At 40.2% G+C, this 20,370-nt stretch overlaps 1 protein-coding gene and 1 long non-coding RNA gene across 4 annotated transcripts; one reads left to right on the top strand and one right to left on the bottom strand.

Annotated features, from left to right (window-relative positions):
* Positions 1-403: 403 nt before the first annotated feature.
* On the top strand, positions 404-14,452 carry snx16 (sorting nexin 16). 3 transcript variants are annotated; one of them, XM_038724461.1, is made up of 9 exons: positions 404-561; positions 2,066-2,603; positions 2,820-2,906; positions 5,586-5,734; positions 6,547-6,616; positions 7,758-7,894; positions 8,111-8,233; positions 9,931-9,969; positions 11,335-14,452. In XM_038724461.1, exons 2-8 carry the CDS (start codon positions 2,208-2,210, stop codon positions 9,947-9,949), a joined length of 981 nt encoding a protein of 326 aa, XP_038580389.1. In that variant the 5' UTR covers positions 404-561; positions 2,066-2,207; the 3' UTR covers positions 9,950-9,969; positions 11,335-14,452. The 3 variants fall into 3 exon arrangements, with proteins under 3 accessions (XP_038580389.1, XP_038580381.1, XP_038580375.1); XM_038724453.1 differs by having other exon boundaries at positions 9,931-9,974; XM_038724447.1 differs by lacking the exon at positions 9,931-9,969.
* LOC119906978 lies at positions 7,737-10,974 on the bottom strand. Its single transcript, XR_005445064.1, has 3 exons — positions 10,473-10,974; positions 7,980-8,229; positions 7,737-7,877 (listed from the first exon to the last, which is right to left on the bottom strand). It is a non-coding gene; the product is annotated as an uncharacterized LOC119906978 (long non-coding RNA).
* Positions 14,453-20,370: the final 5,918 nt, after the last annotated feature.

Below are 20,370 nucleotides of genomic sequence, written 5' to 3'. Positions count from 1 at the left end.
CTTGAGCATTTGTAATTTTTAAAAGTTAAGCAGCTTGTGCAAACTGCTGTGTCAAACTGGGCTTCTCAAAGTTAGGACTGGAAAACTTTGCAACAAATACCTTTGCAAGTGTAATCATTGTCATGCAAGGAATCCGACGTACACACATATTTGTATGTGCATTGGTTTCATTGCGCTGCTCCAGGGATCATCAGTGGCATGCTACTTCACATAACAGCAGTTATTTAGCACTATATAGGCCTGTATTCACATAATTTATCTACAGGGTAAATAAAGTAGTTTTAGTAGCGTTTGCATGTGCTGACCAGATGGGATGCTCTGACAAATTATAACTATTTTTTGCTGCGGAATTGTATTACAGTTCAGTCCAATATTATATGTGTTACAGCGCCCTCATGTGGATATCTTAAAGCACTGCAGCGGTCGTGGTTTGAATTCAAGCGAGCTAACATGAAGAGGACAGGAGAGGAGATACTGCAGTGGATAAACAGCAACATGACAACCAGACATCGGGCTGTATATCAGACTTATTTTTGAAGGGAAAGATACGGGACTTCTACGGTAAGCTTAAGTCCTTGTCATCATGCGTAATCTTAGCTTTGTCAACATAGGCTGCCCGTCCTAGCTTACCAGCTAAGGCGAAGGTAATGTTATAGCCTTGGACGTTATGCCAGGGTCTTTCAGGGAATGGAAGACACGCCAAACGCCGTGTAGAAATTAATCGGTTAAGCCTTGCCTTGTTTATTATTGGCCAAATAAGTTATCAGAAAGACAATAAAAGTATACCGTTGACGAACTGTATAACTGGAACCCAATTCGGCATCAATCTTATATTATAAGAATCTCTTATTTCAATAACATGTTAGTTAGCCTGGTTTGTTTGGACTGTTGTGAATAGTAACGGTAAGCAACTGTAACGTCAACTGACTTAGCTAGTTAAGCTAACGTTAGCTGAAACTATTGCAGTCAACTTATGATTAAAAACTGCGTTGCCTGGTGGTTGCTTCCTATAACAGTATTTGCTGTATTAGGCCTACCTGTTTTACTTTAATGTCAATTCTAGTTACCAGCCCTGAATCAATAAGCACAGCAACGTTACTCTAGCTAGCTAACTAAACACATTGGCACATTTTGTTAATGGAGTTCATACTGTTTGGTAAAATGACGGCATCTAACGTATCGCAGTTAGGTTAGCGCGCTAGCTACATCACAAGCCACTTAACTTGATGTCAAAATGTGACTTAAAAAGTATGAAGCACAATATTAGGCAGCGAGCGTTTCGTTGCCATGTTGGGGGTAACGTTGGTTCGTCCCAGCTGTTTCGTCATGTTTATTAAGCAAAATAGCTGCACGAGTCATGAGTGAGCAATAAACAAGATCTGTCATTTGTTAGCTCCTTATGTTTATCTTTTACACAGTTCGTACTTCTGTGTTGTTGTTGATGTGTCATCTGGCCTTACATATTTCTATGCGCCCTATAAAATGTGTATTACTAGCCTGTTAAGGGTTATAAACTCTAGTCCCACCGAAGCACGTTGCTGGCTTCTCTAAGCTCCGCAGATGCTGAACTAATGTGAACATGTTTGACAGGTAGCTGCCAGTCTCTCAGTCTGAACATTAATTGATTTCAGACCGCGCTCTTCCATGAAAACCAACATGCAGTTTCCTCTTCCTTTGTCTCAAATTAAAGCATCATGGCTCATTCATTTCTTTTGCAGCTCAGATTTCAGTTAGAACAGGAAAAGCTAATCAGTTGACAAGATGATCTGACACGCTAATTTTGTACAGATCTTAACATGCTTTTCCCATTATGAACTTTACACATAATGCAGAAATTCATAAATGATGAATGACATGTAGCTCACTCTTGTCAATAATTCATTTGCCCTTGCAGTCTGGTACCCTTATTTCAGGATTATGTTCGCTGACAGATTTTGCTCCATTGCAGTAAATTCAATGGGATTCTTACGATCCCATTTTTGCAGTCTGTATTTAGGACGCTTGTAGTTAGTTTTGATCATAAGTACAATGTACATACCAAATGATTCTTGTCTTTTTTACTCAGAGTCTTCTTCAGCCCTTCGGCGTGAACGTTACTGCTTCACTTCATCATCACACAGTACCACTCCGCCACAAGGTCAGTGTCGGTGCGAAGAAGCTTTGTTGGCTACTGCGGTGGCAAGGGCAGGAGCACACAGCTCAGGAAGATGGCATCACCCTTTGTGCCCGTCCCTGTGCCTTTGGACAGAGCCTGGTCAGGGGGTAGCAGCAACCTCAGCCGGCCACAGCGAGCTTCATCACTGGGCAGCGTCTCCAGCAGCTCATCCTCTTCCTGTATCGCTAGGGCGGCCGGGGAAGACCAGGCATTAGGCTCCCAACGACAATCCCGCTGCATGGACAGAGGCAACCGGAGCAGGACACCACCACTCCACCAGAGCACTGTGACACGGGCCAGGGTGAACGGGACTCTAGAGCCCTCCATAGAGTACTCCAGCTGTCCTCGCTCCATATCGGGTCCTGCTGGCAGCCAGCAAGATGAGGAGAGGCCTATTACCCCCACTTTGCTAGGGTATGAGGTCATGGAAGAGAGGGCCAAGTTCACGGTATGAAACCAGAAAATTGGATTATATATCATCCCGTCGGCCTTTTGGAACTTATCGTATCTGTGGCACAACTGTCTTGTGATGTGATTCTAGGTTGTAAGCATCATGTTTAGTCATCACACATGTTAAGTTGGTAGAGGACAATCTCTCACAAGTCCTGTACTTCTGCAGTAAACAGGGCTTTACAGTGTGTGTGTTGTCTTATCTCTGCTGCAGGTATTCAAGGTCCTGGTGAGGAAGACTCCAGATGAGAGCTGGGTTGTTTTTAGAAGGTACACAGACTTCTCCAGACTCAACGACAAGGTGTGTGTGGGCATGTTTGTGAGGAAGGTATTCGCAGTCCCAAATTTAGGACTAATTGAAGCTTTATTTTGTGATCATCTGCCCTTGTTAATCAATGCATTGCTTTCAGCATGGTTGCTTTTTGTTTTTGAGTGAACTGTGGAAGCGATTAGATCTACACAAAGAAGCCTTCTGTTCCTGAATATCCAACAGGCCCAAGCCAACTAGGGGAACAGGTCTCCCGGGGTTTCAGGAAGGACAGTCTAATCACAGAGTACAGAAGGGAAAAATATTAAGCCGTGTGACACTGTATGAGGACAAACAACCTAGAGCAACAAATGATGATGGTTAGAAAGCTGCAACAAATGATATCTGGAGGCCGACAAAATACTGATAAAACCTTTTACTGCAATGCACAATTGACTAAATCAGACACAGTAACCCCAGGCAAGAAGAATAGAGACACAGGTTATGGGAACACCCTACATTCAACAAGGAGAGAGAGGACAGAGAAGGGGTGTGGACATCCTTTTCTCCATTCCTGTGGTTTTTTCCACAGAGGCAGCAGTAATCTTCACACTGTACTGGATGGTCTTTTGCCATGCACGTACTGTAATTGTAAAGACCTCATTGGTCATATATTTAACAGTCGGGAAATGTTTCAACACCAAGTGCATTTGTAATCAGTTTGGCACAAAAGTACAAACATTTGATGATATTCATATATGTAACATCAAGAAGTATTGCAAAAAGCAGTGAAGTTACAGTTGTTTAAGAGGGCTTGCCTGCTGCGTGTGAACCTCACACACAAGCCAAAGGCTGAGCAAGCGCCTGTCATTAACTAAAACGGCAGCAGAGAAACCTAGCATGGTCAATACATGATCCGGTTTTAAATACGCAGCACTTCCCCACACTGTGTGGCTGGCACCAAACATTTTTTGTGTAGTAGTGTGGAGCATTGCCCTATTCCAAGTTTATGCACATAGCTGTAGCTCAAGCTACCGACTGTCAAAACAAGGAGGTGTGCATACGTGCACACACCATTCCACCTCCTGCTGAGCAAACTGACATCAGGGCCTGTTATCACTACAGTATTTCCCGAAGATGACAACATGTAGTCAAAAATTCTTTTTTGAAGATTTAGTAAATTGCCAAGCAGTTCTTTAATGTTTACACCCGGAGTGAAGGCTGGCGATAGGCATGATTAACTCAGCAGGCTCCAGTAAAGGCAGTCAGCACAGGACAATGAACAGTAGACTCAAGGGAGGCAAGGCAAACAACAGTTAAGTAAGTTTGTGCAGTAAAAGCATTTGGCAATGTTTTGTAATTCCTCTTGAAATGCACGCAACAATGATTTAAAAGTGACTACCGACAGTACAGAGGAAGTGGACAGTCCTAGTTCTTGATAAAGAGCAGCAACTGGTTTTGGATTGAGTTAATTTATGATGGTATAGTGACAAGTTTTCATTTCAGAAAAATGGATCCTAATGTCTATAAAAAATATCTCAGTGTTCTCCAGAGGAGAACACAACTACACAACTCTTTTATTCACATTTTGGTGTAATGATGCAATCCCCCCCTGCTGTGTTAGACACTGAAACATTGTATTATGTACATTATTTGCTGTTGAGTTCTGTGTACACAGCAGCATGGAGTTCAGGGTTAAATGGTTTAAGGCGTGTGTTACTTTTACATATAAATGAATGGCCGTTACATTCAAGCCGTTGATAAACGCGTTCAAACTGTGCTGATCGCTGCCAGAAAAATCTCTCTGTATTCATTTTTTAAATCTAGTGTCTGTGGCGACATTCTCACCCTGGCACACCAGTATTGATACGTTGCCAGAGGTGAAGGGGGGAGCGACCGTAGCCACAGCAGCAAGTCAGTATGGTAATATCTGCAAGCTGATATTATTGGCTGCTAATAGCTTTAGTTTTGTCAGGGTTTTTTTTTTACAGATATATAGGCATTTGTGTATATGTCCACTTGTAATTTAAAAAAATTAAGTACAGAAATAATAAAGACATGTTTGAGTTAATAGAAATAGTTTATTTTTCAAATGCAAATGTGCTGCTTTGTGGTTACAACTGATAAATAGCTCATTTAAAGGGATCCCTATCAAAATATTTATTTATGTAGAAAATGTATAAAAGGCCAATTTATTATTGTCGGACAAATGTTTCTTAAACATTCAAATATTGATATCGGTATTGGTAGCAAAGGTGCATGACTCCAGCTTTACTTGACAGCATTATGGCACCGGCACAGTGTGGTTTGTCACAACACTATGAACATATGCAGACAGAAGAAATTCAGCTTGTGATAAGTGATAAAAGGAGACTGTCTTCCCCCATGTTTCCTGTTAACATAATTCTGAAGCGCATTTTCACACAATAGAACTTTTTTTTACAAATCTGTGCTAGTCTGTAATTTGAAATATATGATCATATTTTTAATGCTGTAATAAAATTATATAATATATTCATTATTTATTTGATAAGAGCATGTAATGCAGAAGTAGAGTGTGAGTGTTTCAGGGAGCAGCAGCATGTACTATCTTTCTTATATCACTAAGTTTGCCACTTTTGTCTCTGCGTTATGTCCATGCATGACAATAACCTCGTTATTGTAACTGCTGTAAACGTACGGATAGATCATGTGATACTCATCCCTGGCTCTGTCTGTATTTGCGTGTTCTAGCTGAAGGAGATGTTCCCAGGCTTCCGCCTCTCACTACCTCCCAAGCGGTGGTTCAAAGACAACTATGACAGCGACTTCCTGGAAGACAGACAGTTGGGATTACAGGCCTTTTTGCAAAACCTGGTTGCACACAAGGACATTTCCAACTGGTACGTGACAGTTTTTAATTTTTAAAAGGAGTTATTTAGCCTTTTGTGTGAACTGTGTGCTTTGTAAAGTAGTCACCTGATCATTGATAATTCCTGCTGTAAATTATGAAGCATTCAAAGTTAGATGTCACAACTATCACCAAAAATTTTGCATAAAGCAGTGACCTCAGAGCTAATGGTCAACGATACGGGTTTTTCAATGGCCGATAGCAGATATAGTGCTGATATGAAAACAAAGAAAAGTCATGTTTAATTCAATTATTATTAATGAAATAGAAAAATACATTGTGTTCTGATGTAGATTTCACAACGTGACTGGTGTTTAAGGGACAGCGGGGTAGTTTGTCACTCCACTGCATTATTTTCTACTGGATAACAATATATATTTAATGCTAGCCAGTAATGGTTTTAGATTAGGTCTGCTGTCATTTAGGAAGGGAGAAACAAGGTAACATTTAGAATAGACGATGGTGACTGAAGACATTTAGGGCTTGAAACTAACTTTTTCACCAACTTCTCAAAACCCAAAAGGGGGAGCTCTAACATCGCTCCACAGCTGTCACACTGATTGCAGCCACAGTGAGTGCAGGCATTGGCCGACACTGATCAGAACAGACAAAAGTTGTTATCTTGGTTTCTAACTCTTTATTTTGTGCTGGATAAGTCAGTGCTATGTATGTGTGTGTGTGTGTGTGTGTGTGTGTGTGTGTGTGAAGTATGATTTTGTTTTTGTTACTGAGCACACTGGTCTGTGCAATAACAACAAGAATGCACACGCATATTCACGTTACACTGTTTGCTCTCCTTGACAGCCAGGCAGTGAGAGAGTTTCTGTGTCTGGATGACCCACCTGGGCCTTTTGATAGTCTGGAGGAGAGCAGAGTAAGTGTGCATGTCCATGCAGAAATATGTACTGTGTGTTTGTGCCGCTATCTATATCACTTCAAGGCCTTTTAAAGAGCATGCTTGTCATTTTAATAGGGTTTGGTAATGAACAGTCATATAGTAGTTTTGACAAACCAATTATGTTTTGCATAGCTGGGAGTATAAAAACATTTTCAAGTATCTGAAGTTTACACAAATGTCCATAGACACTAAAGCTGATGATACACGGGGCAACTTTTTGAGCAATGTTGCTGGGCAATCTTGCTAGTGGCAAGTCAAACTATGTTTTGAATGGATAGGGACGGTGCGGGTGGCGAAGTGGTGGGGAAGGGGATTACAGCGGTAATCTTTACTCATTACCATTGACGGCAACGTTGCCCTGCATGATTGCTCTAAAAGTTGCTCTGTGTACCATCAGCTTAAGGATATCTAGTAAGTCTGTTGCTGCTTTTAGTTTTCACAGCCACTGCAACACAGAAACATACAGATAAATATACACAGAATAAAGATACATGCATTTAGCTGATTTAGCAGATATTACAGACATTTAAAAGGAAAATACATTTAACCTGGAAAATAGAAAGGTGAAATTGTGTGAAAAATAAAAGCTGCTGCATTACTGGACCTGTAGGTTTTTTTGTTGTGTTTTTCTGAGTGCTTAGTGCTTATACTCAGCAAAATAAAGTATAATTTTCAAGTCACTACCAAACCTCAGGTATCATATGGACTCTGTATTTAAACATTTATAAATGATACCGTCCCACATTTTACAGGGATATGAAGTAGTTTGATGGCATGTGGTGACAAGGGCAGGAACTCACTCTCATTACAGGCAATTAAAAAAACAAACATGTCACAAGTTTGCTCCCTATAGCTGCAGTCATAAAATAAGCCTACTTAATGTGGACATTTTTTTCAGGCAGACATTTAAAACCTGTAAACAATTATAGATTTAAATATGCCTTGGGATGAATGTACAGCCTGCCTGTAGGTTTGCTTGTTGATTATGTTCGTTCTTGCTCAGAAATGTTATCCCTGTCTTCTCCTGTGTGGCCCGTTATATTTTCCCTCAACCCTTCGTTTCCGCTGGAAACAAATGGTCTTTGTTTTTCTTTTCTCTGCTGTCGCCTGCCTCCAGGCGTTCTGTGAGACTCTGGAGGAGAGCAACTATCGTCTCCAGAAGGAGCTGCTAGAGAAGCAGAAGGAGATCGACTCCCTGAAGAGGAGACTAGAGGAGAGGGAGCAGGCCATCCTGTTGCTGGAGAAACATATCAAGTCAGTAGACATGCATTAACACACACACATAATACAAGGTATGAGAATAAGGGTTAGACTCGCATGTAACATACAAATTACATACATGTAAGCCACAGCTGGTTCCCACCAGAAGACTGCAATTGAGAAAATAACAACACTAAAGTTCTCATTGCTTAAATAGCATTAAATGTAATCAGTAAGAACCATCTGTTTGTGTGTGTCTGTCTGTGCCAGTGGTGAGTCTGTAAGCCCAGAGTCTCCGTGTGGTCTGTCAGCTCAGGGTAGTGAAAGCAGTGCAGATGCAGATGTGGAGTCGTCTGCTGCAGAGGCTGATCAGGACATGCCTGTCGAGACTGGGTAAAAAAAACACACACAAACGCCACACATATTAAGTAGTGAATAAGATGTAGGAGCACATGCACCAACAACCACCACAAATGCCAAACACATTGTAAATCTCACTACACCCTTCCCCCTCGACTACAGTTAGCTGTTTTACACTAAGTAAATGACAACAACACATTTTTTCCCCCAGATTTGTTTTTCTGGGGGCCACTAAAACAGAACCCAAAGTTAATTTCCCAGTGCTTTTCGAATGTGGCTCAAGGGTCGAGGACTAGGTTAAGGGGTGAACATGGAATGCTGCACATAAATTATGCACCGATACCTTTGCTTCTTCCTGTCAGGGTAACAGGCTGTCCAAATAGAGACATTTCAACCCTTTTTTATTGTTTAGTCATCCGTCTCAATAGGATGAATCATCTCCCCATTAAGAAAGACGCTGTGCGCATTTACACACGAGGTACAGCAGCATAATGTCATTGATTATTTGAATTTCCAGACACTCCGACAGAATGAAGTGACAGCAGCCTCTCTATTTAAGAAAGTAATTCATTAAAGCACAAACACACAGCCTATAGAAATCTATTTACGCATGATCCATCAGGGGAGCTACCGTCTTGTTAAGAGGAGTCGAGCTCCCCTGTAGTTTGCACCCTGCCTACAATGTGGACCATCTGATTCCCGCAAAAGGAAATAATGTTAATCTTTTACTCATGGATTTTTTTCCCAGGTGCTGAAATGTTTCTCGGTGTTTGTGAATTATTAAAAAAACAGAACACCACTTCAGTATAATATTACTGATTTTTTTTAATAATGCGTTATATTACTACATTACAGCAAAAAGCAATACATTACTGTAATTGCGTTACTTTTGTAACGTGTTACTCCTAACACTGCTCTTAATGCAAATAACTATGTTTTATGGAAATAACCCTTGAGGTCTGTAGTGCTGAGTTTGATCTTAGAATAATTTTGTGTCTAACACACACGCCACGCCGGTAGTTGCCATAATTCCTAAACCAACAGAGTAAGTTGATCGTTGGAGATCCAGTGTCTGTAATGAGTAGATCTATAGCAGCGGATAGCTAACATGTTGTTGGGCAGTGTGTTTTTTTCTCTAACACTGAAGAACTGATACAGCTACAGAGTCCTATACAGCATTAGGCGTGTGCTTCTGGAGTCGTTGACCCGGGGAGGAGGGGCCAACTTTGAAGGTTGTGTTTACAAACCACAATCAACAAATCCTATTCATTCTGCCTTTAAGCCTTACGCTGAAGTAAATGAATTATGCCACATTACCCGCTGGAAGCTCTTAATGTGAAACAGATGGAGTGTTGAGTTGCGTCAACAGTTGGAAAACCTGGAGGTTTCTTACTAAAATATGATCACATATACAAATGTAAAGCAAGGGCCTGGATCCCTCTTCAGTTGAGGTAAATTCTACTGCAGTGAACTTGATTGATAGTTTCCTTTTAATGAATTTCAGGCCCAAACTGGAAGCAAAGACTTTTGACCTTGAGCACATGTCTGGATAAACTCGTCAGTCTGTGATTTGTCCTTTTTGAAATGTTATCGATTTGCATGTACTTATGTAAAGATATCAGTGATGGTTTTAAAGTGAAAAGATTATTACCATTATTATTATTATTTTCATCATAGTTTTAAAATGTTTCCTTTCCCTTCTTGTGTTTTTTTGCCCTTATATTTCACAGCAGTGCTGCCCCAATCTGACAAAAAGGGCCCCATAACATGTGAGGTACTTCAAATACCAGCTCAGCAGGCTTACCCTATAGCATCCTGTCTCTTCTTACTCTTAACAGTACTCAGTAACATGCATCCCACTGTTACCTGCTGTATTACAACGGAGGTGTCCTGTTTTGTGGTATCAGGGTGTTAAAGAATTGGTTTGAATGATTTTGAAGTCTTAATACTATACTCACATGCTATAAGTACAGTAAATTGATGCTGTTATTGTCTCTCCATTCTTGCCCTACATATGACATGTGAGTATAGTATGAAGATTTACCCGGAAAAACAAACAAAAATAACAAACAAACCCATCTTTTTAGTGCTTGCAGTCAATGATGTTTATCAAGGTTGGGCTCCATTCAGTTTCACTGCTCCTAAGTTAGGAAAATTGCTAATATCTTCTCATACACCCTTCGCATTTAAAGAACGGGGTTGTCACAACACCTGGCCAAATTATAGAAAGTAAAGGGAAGTACTGAAGAGTATTTCCACTTTTTAAATTGACCTGAAAATGATTTGTCCCAACCGTGGTCTGGATTCATTGAACTGCAGTGTTCTGTGCTCTGTAAATCTCTTGGCTGTGCCGCACTGCTCCCCTGCATCAAATGTTACTAACACATGCTGTTCGTGCCTCTCTTTCACGTGGTGATGTATGCTCACTCTGCGGGCAATGTAGGTTGTTGCGTTTCAGGTCTTCCTTCATCCTCTCCCCATCTGTTAACAAATTGTGTTGACACACAAGGAAAATCCCATTGTTAAATCAGCCAGGCAAAGCAATACATATGTGTTTGAAAGTCTGTAAACTAATAATAGCACTAAATCTTAAAGGATTCCTGGTAGTAATTTATTCAACAAATGGACATTTGATATCTCTGATGTTTTATAACAACATATCAGAATGTTTTGTCTTGGAGCTTATAGTAATGAAGACCTAGATTTGGGTCTAGTCATAAATTAGAGTGTGGATTCCTGGTACTGTATACAACATATGATGTCTGCAGGTTATATTTGAGGATGTAGACCAGTAGTAAAAGGTCCTGATACTTTTCTCCATTATCTGCCATAAAGTGCGAGATGGGAGGGATTCCGAGGTAAAAACCTATCTTTCTGCTGTCTTTTCAGTGGGCCTGTACTTTAACTGTAACTTGCTGGTGTTAATAACATGTTGTGCAGTATCTGTCTCCTCCCACAAGGAAGCTCACACGTTGGGCTACATTAGCATCTCTCCTACTCTCTCTACTGTACATTTCCTATTGGATCCTCTCAGTTTTTCTGGCTTTATGTCACCTGGGGTACAGTGATTTAAGTGGAGGTGAATGAGTCAAACACTGAATGTATTTCCTCTGCTGTGACCTCCCTCTCTCCAGCGGCAGGTGTGAGGTCCAACCGGTGCGATCCTCTGCCTGTTGGTGTGGGCCGTCGCTCAGCAGCTCTCCTCCGGTCATCCAGGTCACTCAGCTTTACCACCAGAAGCTGGAACACTAACAACGAACACTGGTCCTCCTGTTCTCCTTCTCCTCCCTCCTCCCCCTCCCCCACTGGACCACTCTGCCTTCCTTGTGTTTGAGTGATATTCAATACCCTATGTTTGTTTTTTCTGTCCTCGCTTTGACTGTACCACTCCCTCCTCCCATCACAACTCCCCTTTCCACCTTCCAGATTGTAGCCGTTGTTTCACCTTCCAGTCTTTTAGTTGGATCTGACATAGCCTTTATCTTGAGATGTTTGTAAAGGGTTTAAAGGGAACAGACTGTTTCACTTAAATTTCCCCCTGTACAATGGGTCATGGGATATTTTATCTGACACCTACAGAAGACCTTGTGCAACTTACTATAAGAACAATAACTATATCTGGAATTGCATGGTTATACTTCTGAAATCCTCAGACTAAGTTGATCTTCCTAAACTGTGGGGATTTCTCAGCCCTCCTTGTTGACTTTTGAACTTCCTACCCTGGCCGCCTTTTTGGATCAAATTTGATCCTGCGGTCACAAAGCCAAAGTTTGGCTTCTTGACCAAAAAAATGATGACAACTTGAAGACTCGCACCATTGGGTGGTTTGATGACATTCACAATTGTGACAATCTACAGAAAACTTGAACCAATGCCTTATGGTTCCTTACTTGTGACAAGAAGCCCTATTCTCAAACCAGAGAAACAACGCTCCCATGTGGCTATAGACATAAGAAAAAAGTCTGGACAAATGAAATGTCTCAGGATAAGCGTTAGTAACCAGGTGGGTGTCGAGGATTTATAACATTGTGTTTGCGGGTACTTCCATGCCACTGCCATTGACTCTCATTGAGGTTGTAGACGGACCTTACTTGGGAAACTTTCACTTTCAGTCATGCTCACTTAGCAATCTAAAAGCCTACATTCCCTTGTGTTTTTAGTGCCATATGTCATTTGTGGCAAACACAGTCCTGCAAGTGACAGTATAATCATGTAATAATGTAAGAAACCGTAACATGCTGTATCCAGAGAAAACCAAGGGAATGTGGCCTATTTTTGCTTTTTGAGGACTTTAATCGCCTATGTGTAAACTAATCATGTCATTTCCCTGTCACATTCCACTGTTTCTGGATACACACACATGCATCACTTTGCTTCTAGGCGTTCCTTATACCAGTTTAAGTGAAGTCCATAAATATTTCCACCAGACCTCTTCAGGCCCCTTGACTGTTAATCGAGTGTAGACTTGACGTGGGCTTATATTGTTACATTAGATTATATTGTGACATGAATATAGTTAAAGGTACAGTTCACCATTTTAGAGACATATTTTTCTACTTACACCTGCTGGTGTGTTGCCATGCAGATAGTTTGGTTTTACCTGCTGGAGCTTTTATGAAATCCACTTCTAAGATTTCTGCCTCTATCATGATAGAATTGAGCTGATTGGAAGTTTGTAAATTTGTGGCGTATTGAGAAAAATTTTCACTCTCGACACATTCAACTGTTTTTTTTGGACAGCTGTGGACAATCTTGACCACAATCTTGGTTAACATCCCGAGTAACTGTTTAACCTCCTTTGTATTAGGGTGGACGCAGATATTTATTAGCCAGATATCTTAAATCTCTGCACATAAAACCACAACTGTCTGCAATAAGAGTAGGTGAGAACAATTTTTTTTGTGGTGGTGGTGTTTTTTCTGTAATTTGGGTGAACTAATAACCCTTTAAGAAACTCAAACAGTTGATAATTTATTTATTTTAAGTTGAACCTCAGCTCCATTCAAGGACTGCCGAAACACGCCCCCCATAACATCACAGTGGTGCAACTTTATCTGAAAGAAATCCAGATGTTTTGACTTTAGACACTGATCAGACACAGTTCTGAAAACAGTAGGAGGGGACATTTTAGAGCAGGGGCCTGTCACATTTATTTTAACAACACAGCCTTGGGTTTATTAAATCAAGACTATTAAAAATAAGATGCAGAACCATTCTACTGGTATTTCAGGACATAAGCGACTGATAAACACTATTCAGCCTAGTTGGCTCTGTATAAGCATCGAGAATGTTACCAGGCCTACACATCATCCTCAAAAGCCATATTTTTAGACCCAAATAACACTTGGCAGAAGCAGAGATTTCACATGTGGCGGTGTGCATGCTGACCAGCTGTTCTTTTTGCTCTTCGATAATGAGTTAATGAAGTGTACAAGAACAACAGGTTGAAAAGGACATGTGATGCACTTTATGGATGAATGGCAACACATACTGTTTGCTAGGATTTTTGTTTTTACTACATTTGTTTGAGACAGAAACGTGCCTTTTCTATCACTGGTCTGTCTTGATTCCCTACTGGAACTAATTTGTTAATTATGTGACTCGTGTATATGGAATTTTGTTCATGTTCTTCTATTAATGCCCTACATGCATACTTCTAAGTGCCTTGAAAATCTTTCAGTTAACTTTTCTTTTGTGTGTGTGTCTTTTGTGTTAAAATAGCTTTATAGATTTGTGAAGGACATGAAACAATCCCACTGTGTCACTCTGATGGAACTAATGTTTTAAATGCCACTCCTGTATATGTCGTTGCTTGGACTAGATTGAACTGACAATGTTTTTGTAATATTACATAAATTAATGCCAAGTCTTAGTTCAAAGATAGCCACCTATAGTTGCACTATAAAAGATTTATATGAATAACATTTGGTATCACTATTAATGTCCTTGATTTAAAGGGATAATTCACTGCTAAATCTGAAATGGATACTGTAGATTCTGTTACACATGCTATAGCAGAGATGTTTACCAGGAAGAAAAATGTAATTCACTCACAATTAAACACAGAATGATATATTGAATACACATGAATGTTTTCTGTTTCCTCACATTTGTAGTCTGCTCCCTTAAAATCAGATGGTATGAGTAGTTTGTGCTTGAGTGAAATAAAAGATGAGGTGGGCTTACACTTGCTGTATGGCCCTTTTTAAGTGTAATGCTTTCAAAATGTAATAAATTCCTACCACAGAAAAATCCTCTTTCTTTACCACCACCGTATCTTTTCAGCTGTAACCCAAGAAATATAACTTTTAACAATGAAGCAGCTTTACTCAAGAGGGGACTGTATGTATAGTGTCGGAGTGTTAAAAACTTATAAATCAGAGATTTGATTTTTCTAGCTGGTTGAAATAACATTTTACATTTTCAACATAACACATTTGGATGCTCGTGCGGCTTTGCATGCTGTCAAGAGTACTTTATAGTTATTCTAGCTGTTTAGGAGACAAGATATTGCTACGCGTGTACCCTGTGACACCTGTTTATTAGTCTTTGAAGGGAGGTATGTTTAATTTACGGCTGCTCGTATAGAAGTAGAAGTAGTCCCCTATGGCGTGTCCACTTTTGAGTTTTTAAAACAATCCTGGGATGCATTAGACCAGCCATATTCACTCTACAGTTGGAGAAAATGATGCTTCATTTAGTCATTTGTTCAATGCACTTACACAAAGATCCAATAGGGCCATAGTGAGTGAAATGGTGTAAGTGAAATGTAGAATTTGATTCTGCATGTCAGGTGTAACACCCCTAACTTATTACTTGAAATCGTGCTTAAGAACATAAACATTCTGATGATCAGTACTGTATTACTGTACTGCACAGAGGTGTGTGTTACATAGCAGTGATAAAGCAGAATGTGTCAATATAACCATTTAGACTGGTGTATCATACACCGATCAGCATCAACATTATGACCACTGACAGCTGAAGTGAATAACACTGATTATATCATTAGCATGGCACCTGTTAGTGGGTGGGATTTATACAGCAAGTGAACATTTTGTCCTCAAAGTTGATGTGTCAGAAGCAGCAAAAATGGGCAAGCATAAGGATCTGAGCAACTTTGATGAGGGCCAAATTATTATTGCTAGAAAACTGCAGCTCTTGTGGGCTGTTCCTGGTCTGCAGTACAGGGATTGGACAATGAAACTGAAACACCTGGTTTTAGACCACAATAATTTATTAGTATGGTGTAGGGCCTCCTTTTGCGGCCAATACAGCGTCAATTCGTCTTGGGAATGACATATACAAGTCCTGCACAGTGGTCAGAGGGATTTTAAGCCATTCTTCTTGCAGGATAGTGGCCAGGTCACGACGTGATGCTGGTGGAGGAAAATGTTTCCTGACTCGCTCCTCCAAAACACCCCAAAGTGGCTCAATAATATTTAGATCTGGTGACTGTGCAGGCCATGGGAGATGTTCAACTTCACTTTCATGTTCATCAAACCAGTCTTGCTGTGTGTATTGGTGCATTGTCACGAGTGACCAAAGGTTTGGCTATAGCAGCCCGGCCGTGTATATTGACCCTGTGGAGCTCCCGACGGACAGTTTTGGTGGAAACAGGAGAGTTGAGGTGCACATTTAATTCTGCCGTGATTTGGGCAGCCGTGGTTTTATGTTTTTTGGATACAATCCGGGTTAGCACCCGAACATCCCTTTCAGACAGCTTCCTCTTGCGTCCACAGTTAATCCTGTTGGATGTGGTTCGTCCTTCTTGGTGGTATGCTGACATTACCCTGGATACCGTGGCTCTTGATACATCACAAAGACTTGCTGCCTTGGTCACAGATGCGCCAGCAAGACGTGCACCAACAATTTGTCCTCTTTTGAACTCTGATATGTCACCCATAATGTTGTGTGCATTGCAATATTTTGAGCAAAACTGTGCTCTTACCCTGCTAATTGGACCTTCACAGTCTGCTCTTATTGGTTCAATGTGCAATTAATGAAGATTGGCCACCAGGCTGGTCCAATTTAGCCATGAAACCTCCCACACTAAAATGAGAGGCGTCTCAGTTTCATTGTCCAACCCCTGTAGTTAGAAGTGGTAGGAAAAGCAGTGAACAGATGCTGGATGCCATCCACGGGAGCACTTGCAGCATGTTAAAGCTGTATTGCTCAGTTTTTATACGTCTACAGCTGTTTATCTGGATTAAACAGTCATAATGTGCAAATACACATAACTTTATGTCTGTGGTAATAGAAAAAGTATGTCTTTAATGTTTCTTGTAACATATTAATCAAAATTGTGGCCAAACAAGTGTTTGCAGTTAATAGCGTAATCAACCATGATATTTACAGGATTATAATTAAAAATTATTAGGTCAAGGAGTTGACTTGGCCTCCAAATTCCCCAGATCTTAATCCAACTGAGCATCTGCAGGATGTGCTGGACAAACAAGTCCGATCCATGAAGGCCTCCCTCACAACTTACAGGATTTAACACAGAGAAATAGGGATCATGTCTGTTCCCTAAAGGTAAGGTATGGAAATGGTCCTTAAATTGTTAACTATGGTGCCAGATACCACAGCACACCTTTAGAGGTCTAGTGCCTCATGCCTTGATAGTCAGGGCTGTTTTGGTGGCAAAAGGCGGACTTACCATACCATATTAGGCAGGTCATTCATTAATAATAATGTTACGGCTGATCGGTGTAAGTGTGAAGACATAAGAGAAGGTCAGTCAAAACATTCCTGACTTGTGATAAGGATGCAAACTTTCTAGACCTTATGCTGTGTAGTTTGTATCTCAAAATCTGCATGACACTGCAAGATGGCCAAATGTATGTGCCACAACCAAGGTTAATTAAAATTTTGCTGCTTGTTTGCTTACTTTTGCATTGAGAGAGTATAAGTTTATTTGTGTATTTTTACAAAAGTAAATGGTTCAGATTTGTGTATTCTAGTTTTATCTGTTTCTGTTTGTGTAATATAAAATACCGTATGCCTGTATCACGTCTTTTTGGTTGCTCATGGCTAATGGCATGCCACTGCTACTGCACCACACGGCAACCTTGGTAGCCTAACGTTATTACATCACATGGCACCTCATAACTGCAAAGTCCAAGTGCCAGTCAGCTAGTTTGTTATTACTGACATTTTTTTTAAAATATCACTCTCACAAGAGAGTGTTCCCACCTGCTTCAGGACATACATCAACATCCCTGTACCTAAAAAGTCTACAATGAAGTGCTTTGAGCTTACAAAGAACAACATCCCAGCCAGCCTTGACCCTCAACAGTTTGCATTCAGAACTAACAGATTCACAGATGATGTAATCTCCACTGCTCTGCACTCAGCACTCACACACCTTGAGAAAAACACCTACATCAGAACACTGTTTATGGATTTCAACTCAATCTCCCCCATGAAACTGACTGGCAAGCTTTGCACTCTGGGCTTTAGTACCATATTCTGCAACCGGTTATTGGACATAATATAGCAAAACATTTATTTAAATGGAAACAGTGGTACGTTGAACACCCTATTGTGTTATGCAAATGCAATACACTGCCTTTTTTTAATATGGTGGGATTTAAATCTATGTTACTGCTGTTTGTGTAACACCTCTGACACACCCACCAAAGCGAGTGCACTCTTCAGTTTTTATCAGCTGTCAGTTAATGATTACATTCAGAGAACTTCCAGCAAAACTGTGTCGGTGAGAGACAAAGGGTTGTTCATGTGTGTGTTTGTATCTACATCTATTTATGTTCATGGCTGGTAGCATTCTCTTCAAGCAAGGCATCATCATTATAGACAAGTTACAGACAAAAATACATGGTCAGCTGACACAACAGACGAGTCAGCATGTCATGCAGAGATAGGGCAAGACTGAAAAACAAAATCTTTAAGACTGTAAGCTGTCTGCAGAGCTAATGGCTTAACAAGAAAATGAATGCCAACAAACTCACTGACCACAAGACTTTATCAACCAGCAATAGTAACAGCTATGCAGTAAAGTGGATTTTCAAAGGCCATGATACAGTCAGTGCTTTGGGCTAATTAAATTATTACATTTACATTAGAACTTGCACTTTTCCTTAGACTGCTTTGTTGATGTGATTAACTTTTTTTTTAACCCCATATTAAAGGGATATTTTTAGGAAGAAAAATGGTCATAGTTATAGTTACCTGGCAGAAATTCATCACAACATTTCTAGAAATGGGGTTTGTAAAACAAGAGCCGTCTTATCTACAAGTCCCGGATCGATCTCAGTTTCTTTTATATTTATTTGTTCTTAGCAAAAGTTAATGTACATATAGAAGGCATTTGAGCTTAAAACAAGGCAGACAGGGGAGGACCAGTCCCACTAATACTGACATCCATGGGGTCCTGGCACCAGTGTTCATGAGAAACCGTTTAAAAGACAACAGAAGACCACAATAAGCCCCAGATATTATGTTGTACCTAGCCTTTTTAAATGTTTCATCCCAACCCTGGAGGGGATTGTGTCACGTCTGAGTTCTTCAATCTGCTGCTTTTAATATTCTTTCCACAAGCTTTCTAAAGAATGTTCTTGATTGCATGGCATCAGATGTCCTGGCATTAGTCAATACCTCTCTTCTCTTTCCCCAAACACTGAAAACAGCAGTGATCAAACCTCTATTAAAAAAGAACAATTTAAACACCTCAATGATGCAGTATGTTAGGTCCATATCAAACCCCCCATTTCATTGAAAAAGCTGGTTTTCATCAACTCAGCACCTTCTTGGCACGAAACAATTGTTTTGATGTTCTTCAATTTGGAGTTCGACCACAACACAGCAAGACTGCTCTCATAAAGACTTAAAGGACATCTATTTAAGTACAGAGAATGGTAAAGTCTCTGTATTAGCACAGATTTACAAAGCTATAAAATCCAGATGGTTATAGACTGATACAGCGCATCGAACAAATCAATAATTGGATATGCTATAATTTTCTCCAATTAAATAAGGATAAAACTGAAACAATTATTTTCGGTGCCAAAAATATAATTATTGAATGCCAGTGCTCATCTTGATACCCTAATCTTTAAGACTTCAAACCTTGTCAGAAATCTACATTTCAAAACCCACATAAGCAGAATTACAAAATCAGCCTACTACCACCTTAAAAATATCCTGACCTGAAGGAGTCATGTCTCAACATGACTTAGAGAAACTTGATTATTAGACTTGATCATTGTAATTGTATCTTTACAGGTCTCTGTGAAGAATCAATCAGACAGCTGCAGCTTATTCAGGACGTTGCTGCCTGAGTCTTCACTAAAACGAAGAAATACCTTGTATTTCTAAGCAGTGGTACTTGTCAGAATCGACTGCAGAATTATCTTCCCTGCTGGCTGTTCCACAAGAGAAGGTTTTTGGTTCGGCCCCCTGAATTAACCCATATTGGGGAAAAGAATTGGGCAAATCCCAGAAAACCATGCTGCTCACTCACTGTTAATTTGTTAATTTCGGTCATGTGCTCAACTCCTACAGGAAAGGAGAGGTAGAGGGGAGAGGGAGCACCAGAGAGAGAGAGAGAGAGACAGAAATGGTGGGCCCCATGTAACATTAAGTTTGACTAAAGTAAAAATGTGTGTGACTATAGGGGATAGTAAATCTTCCACTTACCATTTCATGCATGGAATACCACAGGGATCAGTCCTCTGCTCTTTACTATTCTACATCTAAATGTTGCCTTTATGTCAAGTACTTCAAAAGCATCATATCAGTTTACATTTGTCCAAAATTATTCTCAGAGCTACAACTCCTTCGATTCCAATAACATAATGGAAGAAAGAAATCTACAGGTCTGTGTAAGAGAACTTAAAACTGGTCAAAACTTCTTTCAGTTAAACTACAATAAATCATAAGTTATGGCCCTTTTCCACAGCATGGTATCAGCTCGACTCGCATCCACTCTTCTCGCCTTTTGGTTTTCCATTATGGAAAACTTGTACCTGCTACCCGGTCCTTTTTTTTTTTCTTATCACCGAGGTACTAAGCGAGCTGAGGTGATACCAAAAGGTTTACGTGAAAATACTGTAAACTACTGACTGGTCAGAGAGAATCGGTGTTGCAATGTTTGTATGCTATTTCACCACTAAATCCACTTCTGAGAAGTTTTGATATTGGCAGCTTTA

Source organism: Micropterus salmoides, unplaced genomic scaffold (assembly GCF_014851395.1).
Source record: "Micropterus salmoides isolate LMB-PRFRI ecotype aquatic unplaced genomic scaffold, ASM1485139v1 Ms_hic_scaffold_1, whole genome shotgun sequence".
Lineage (NCBI taxonomy): Eukaryota > Metazoa > Chordata > Actinopteri > Centrarchiformes > Centrarchidae > Micropterus > Micropterus salmoides.
This window is presented reverse-complemented; position numbering and strand designations above follow the sequence as displayed.

What these genes read in the sequence shown, in the direction of transcription:
- snx16 (XM_038724447.1), top strand. Translation starts at nt 2,208, where the DNA reads ATGGCATCACCCTTTGTGCCCGTCCCTGTGCCTTTGGACAGAGCCTGG. An exon ending in CACAAGGACATTTCCAACTG is followed by an intron (nt 5,735 to 6,546) that starts GTACGTGACAGT and finishes TCTCCTTGACAG; the next exon opens with CCAGGCAGTGAGAGAGTTTC. An exon ending in TTGCTGGAGAAACATATCAA is followed by an intron (nt 7,895 to 8,110) that starts GTCAGTAGACAT and finishes TGTCTGTGCCAG; the next exon opens with TGGTGAGTCTGTAAGCCCAG.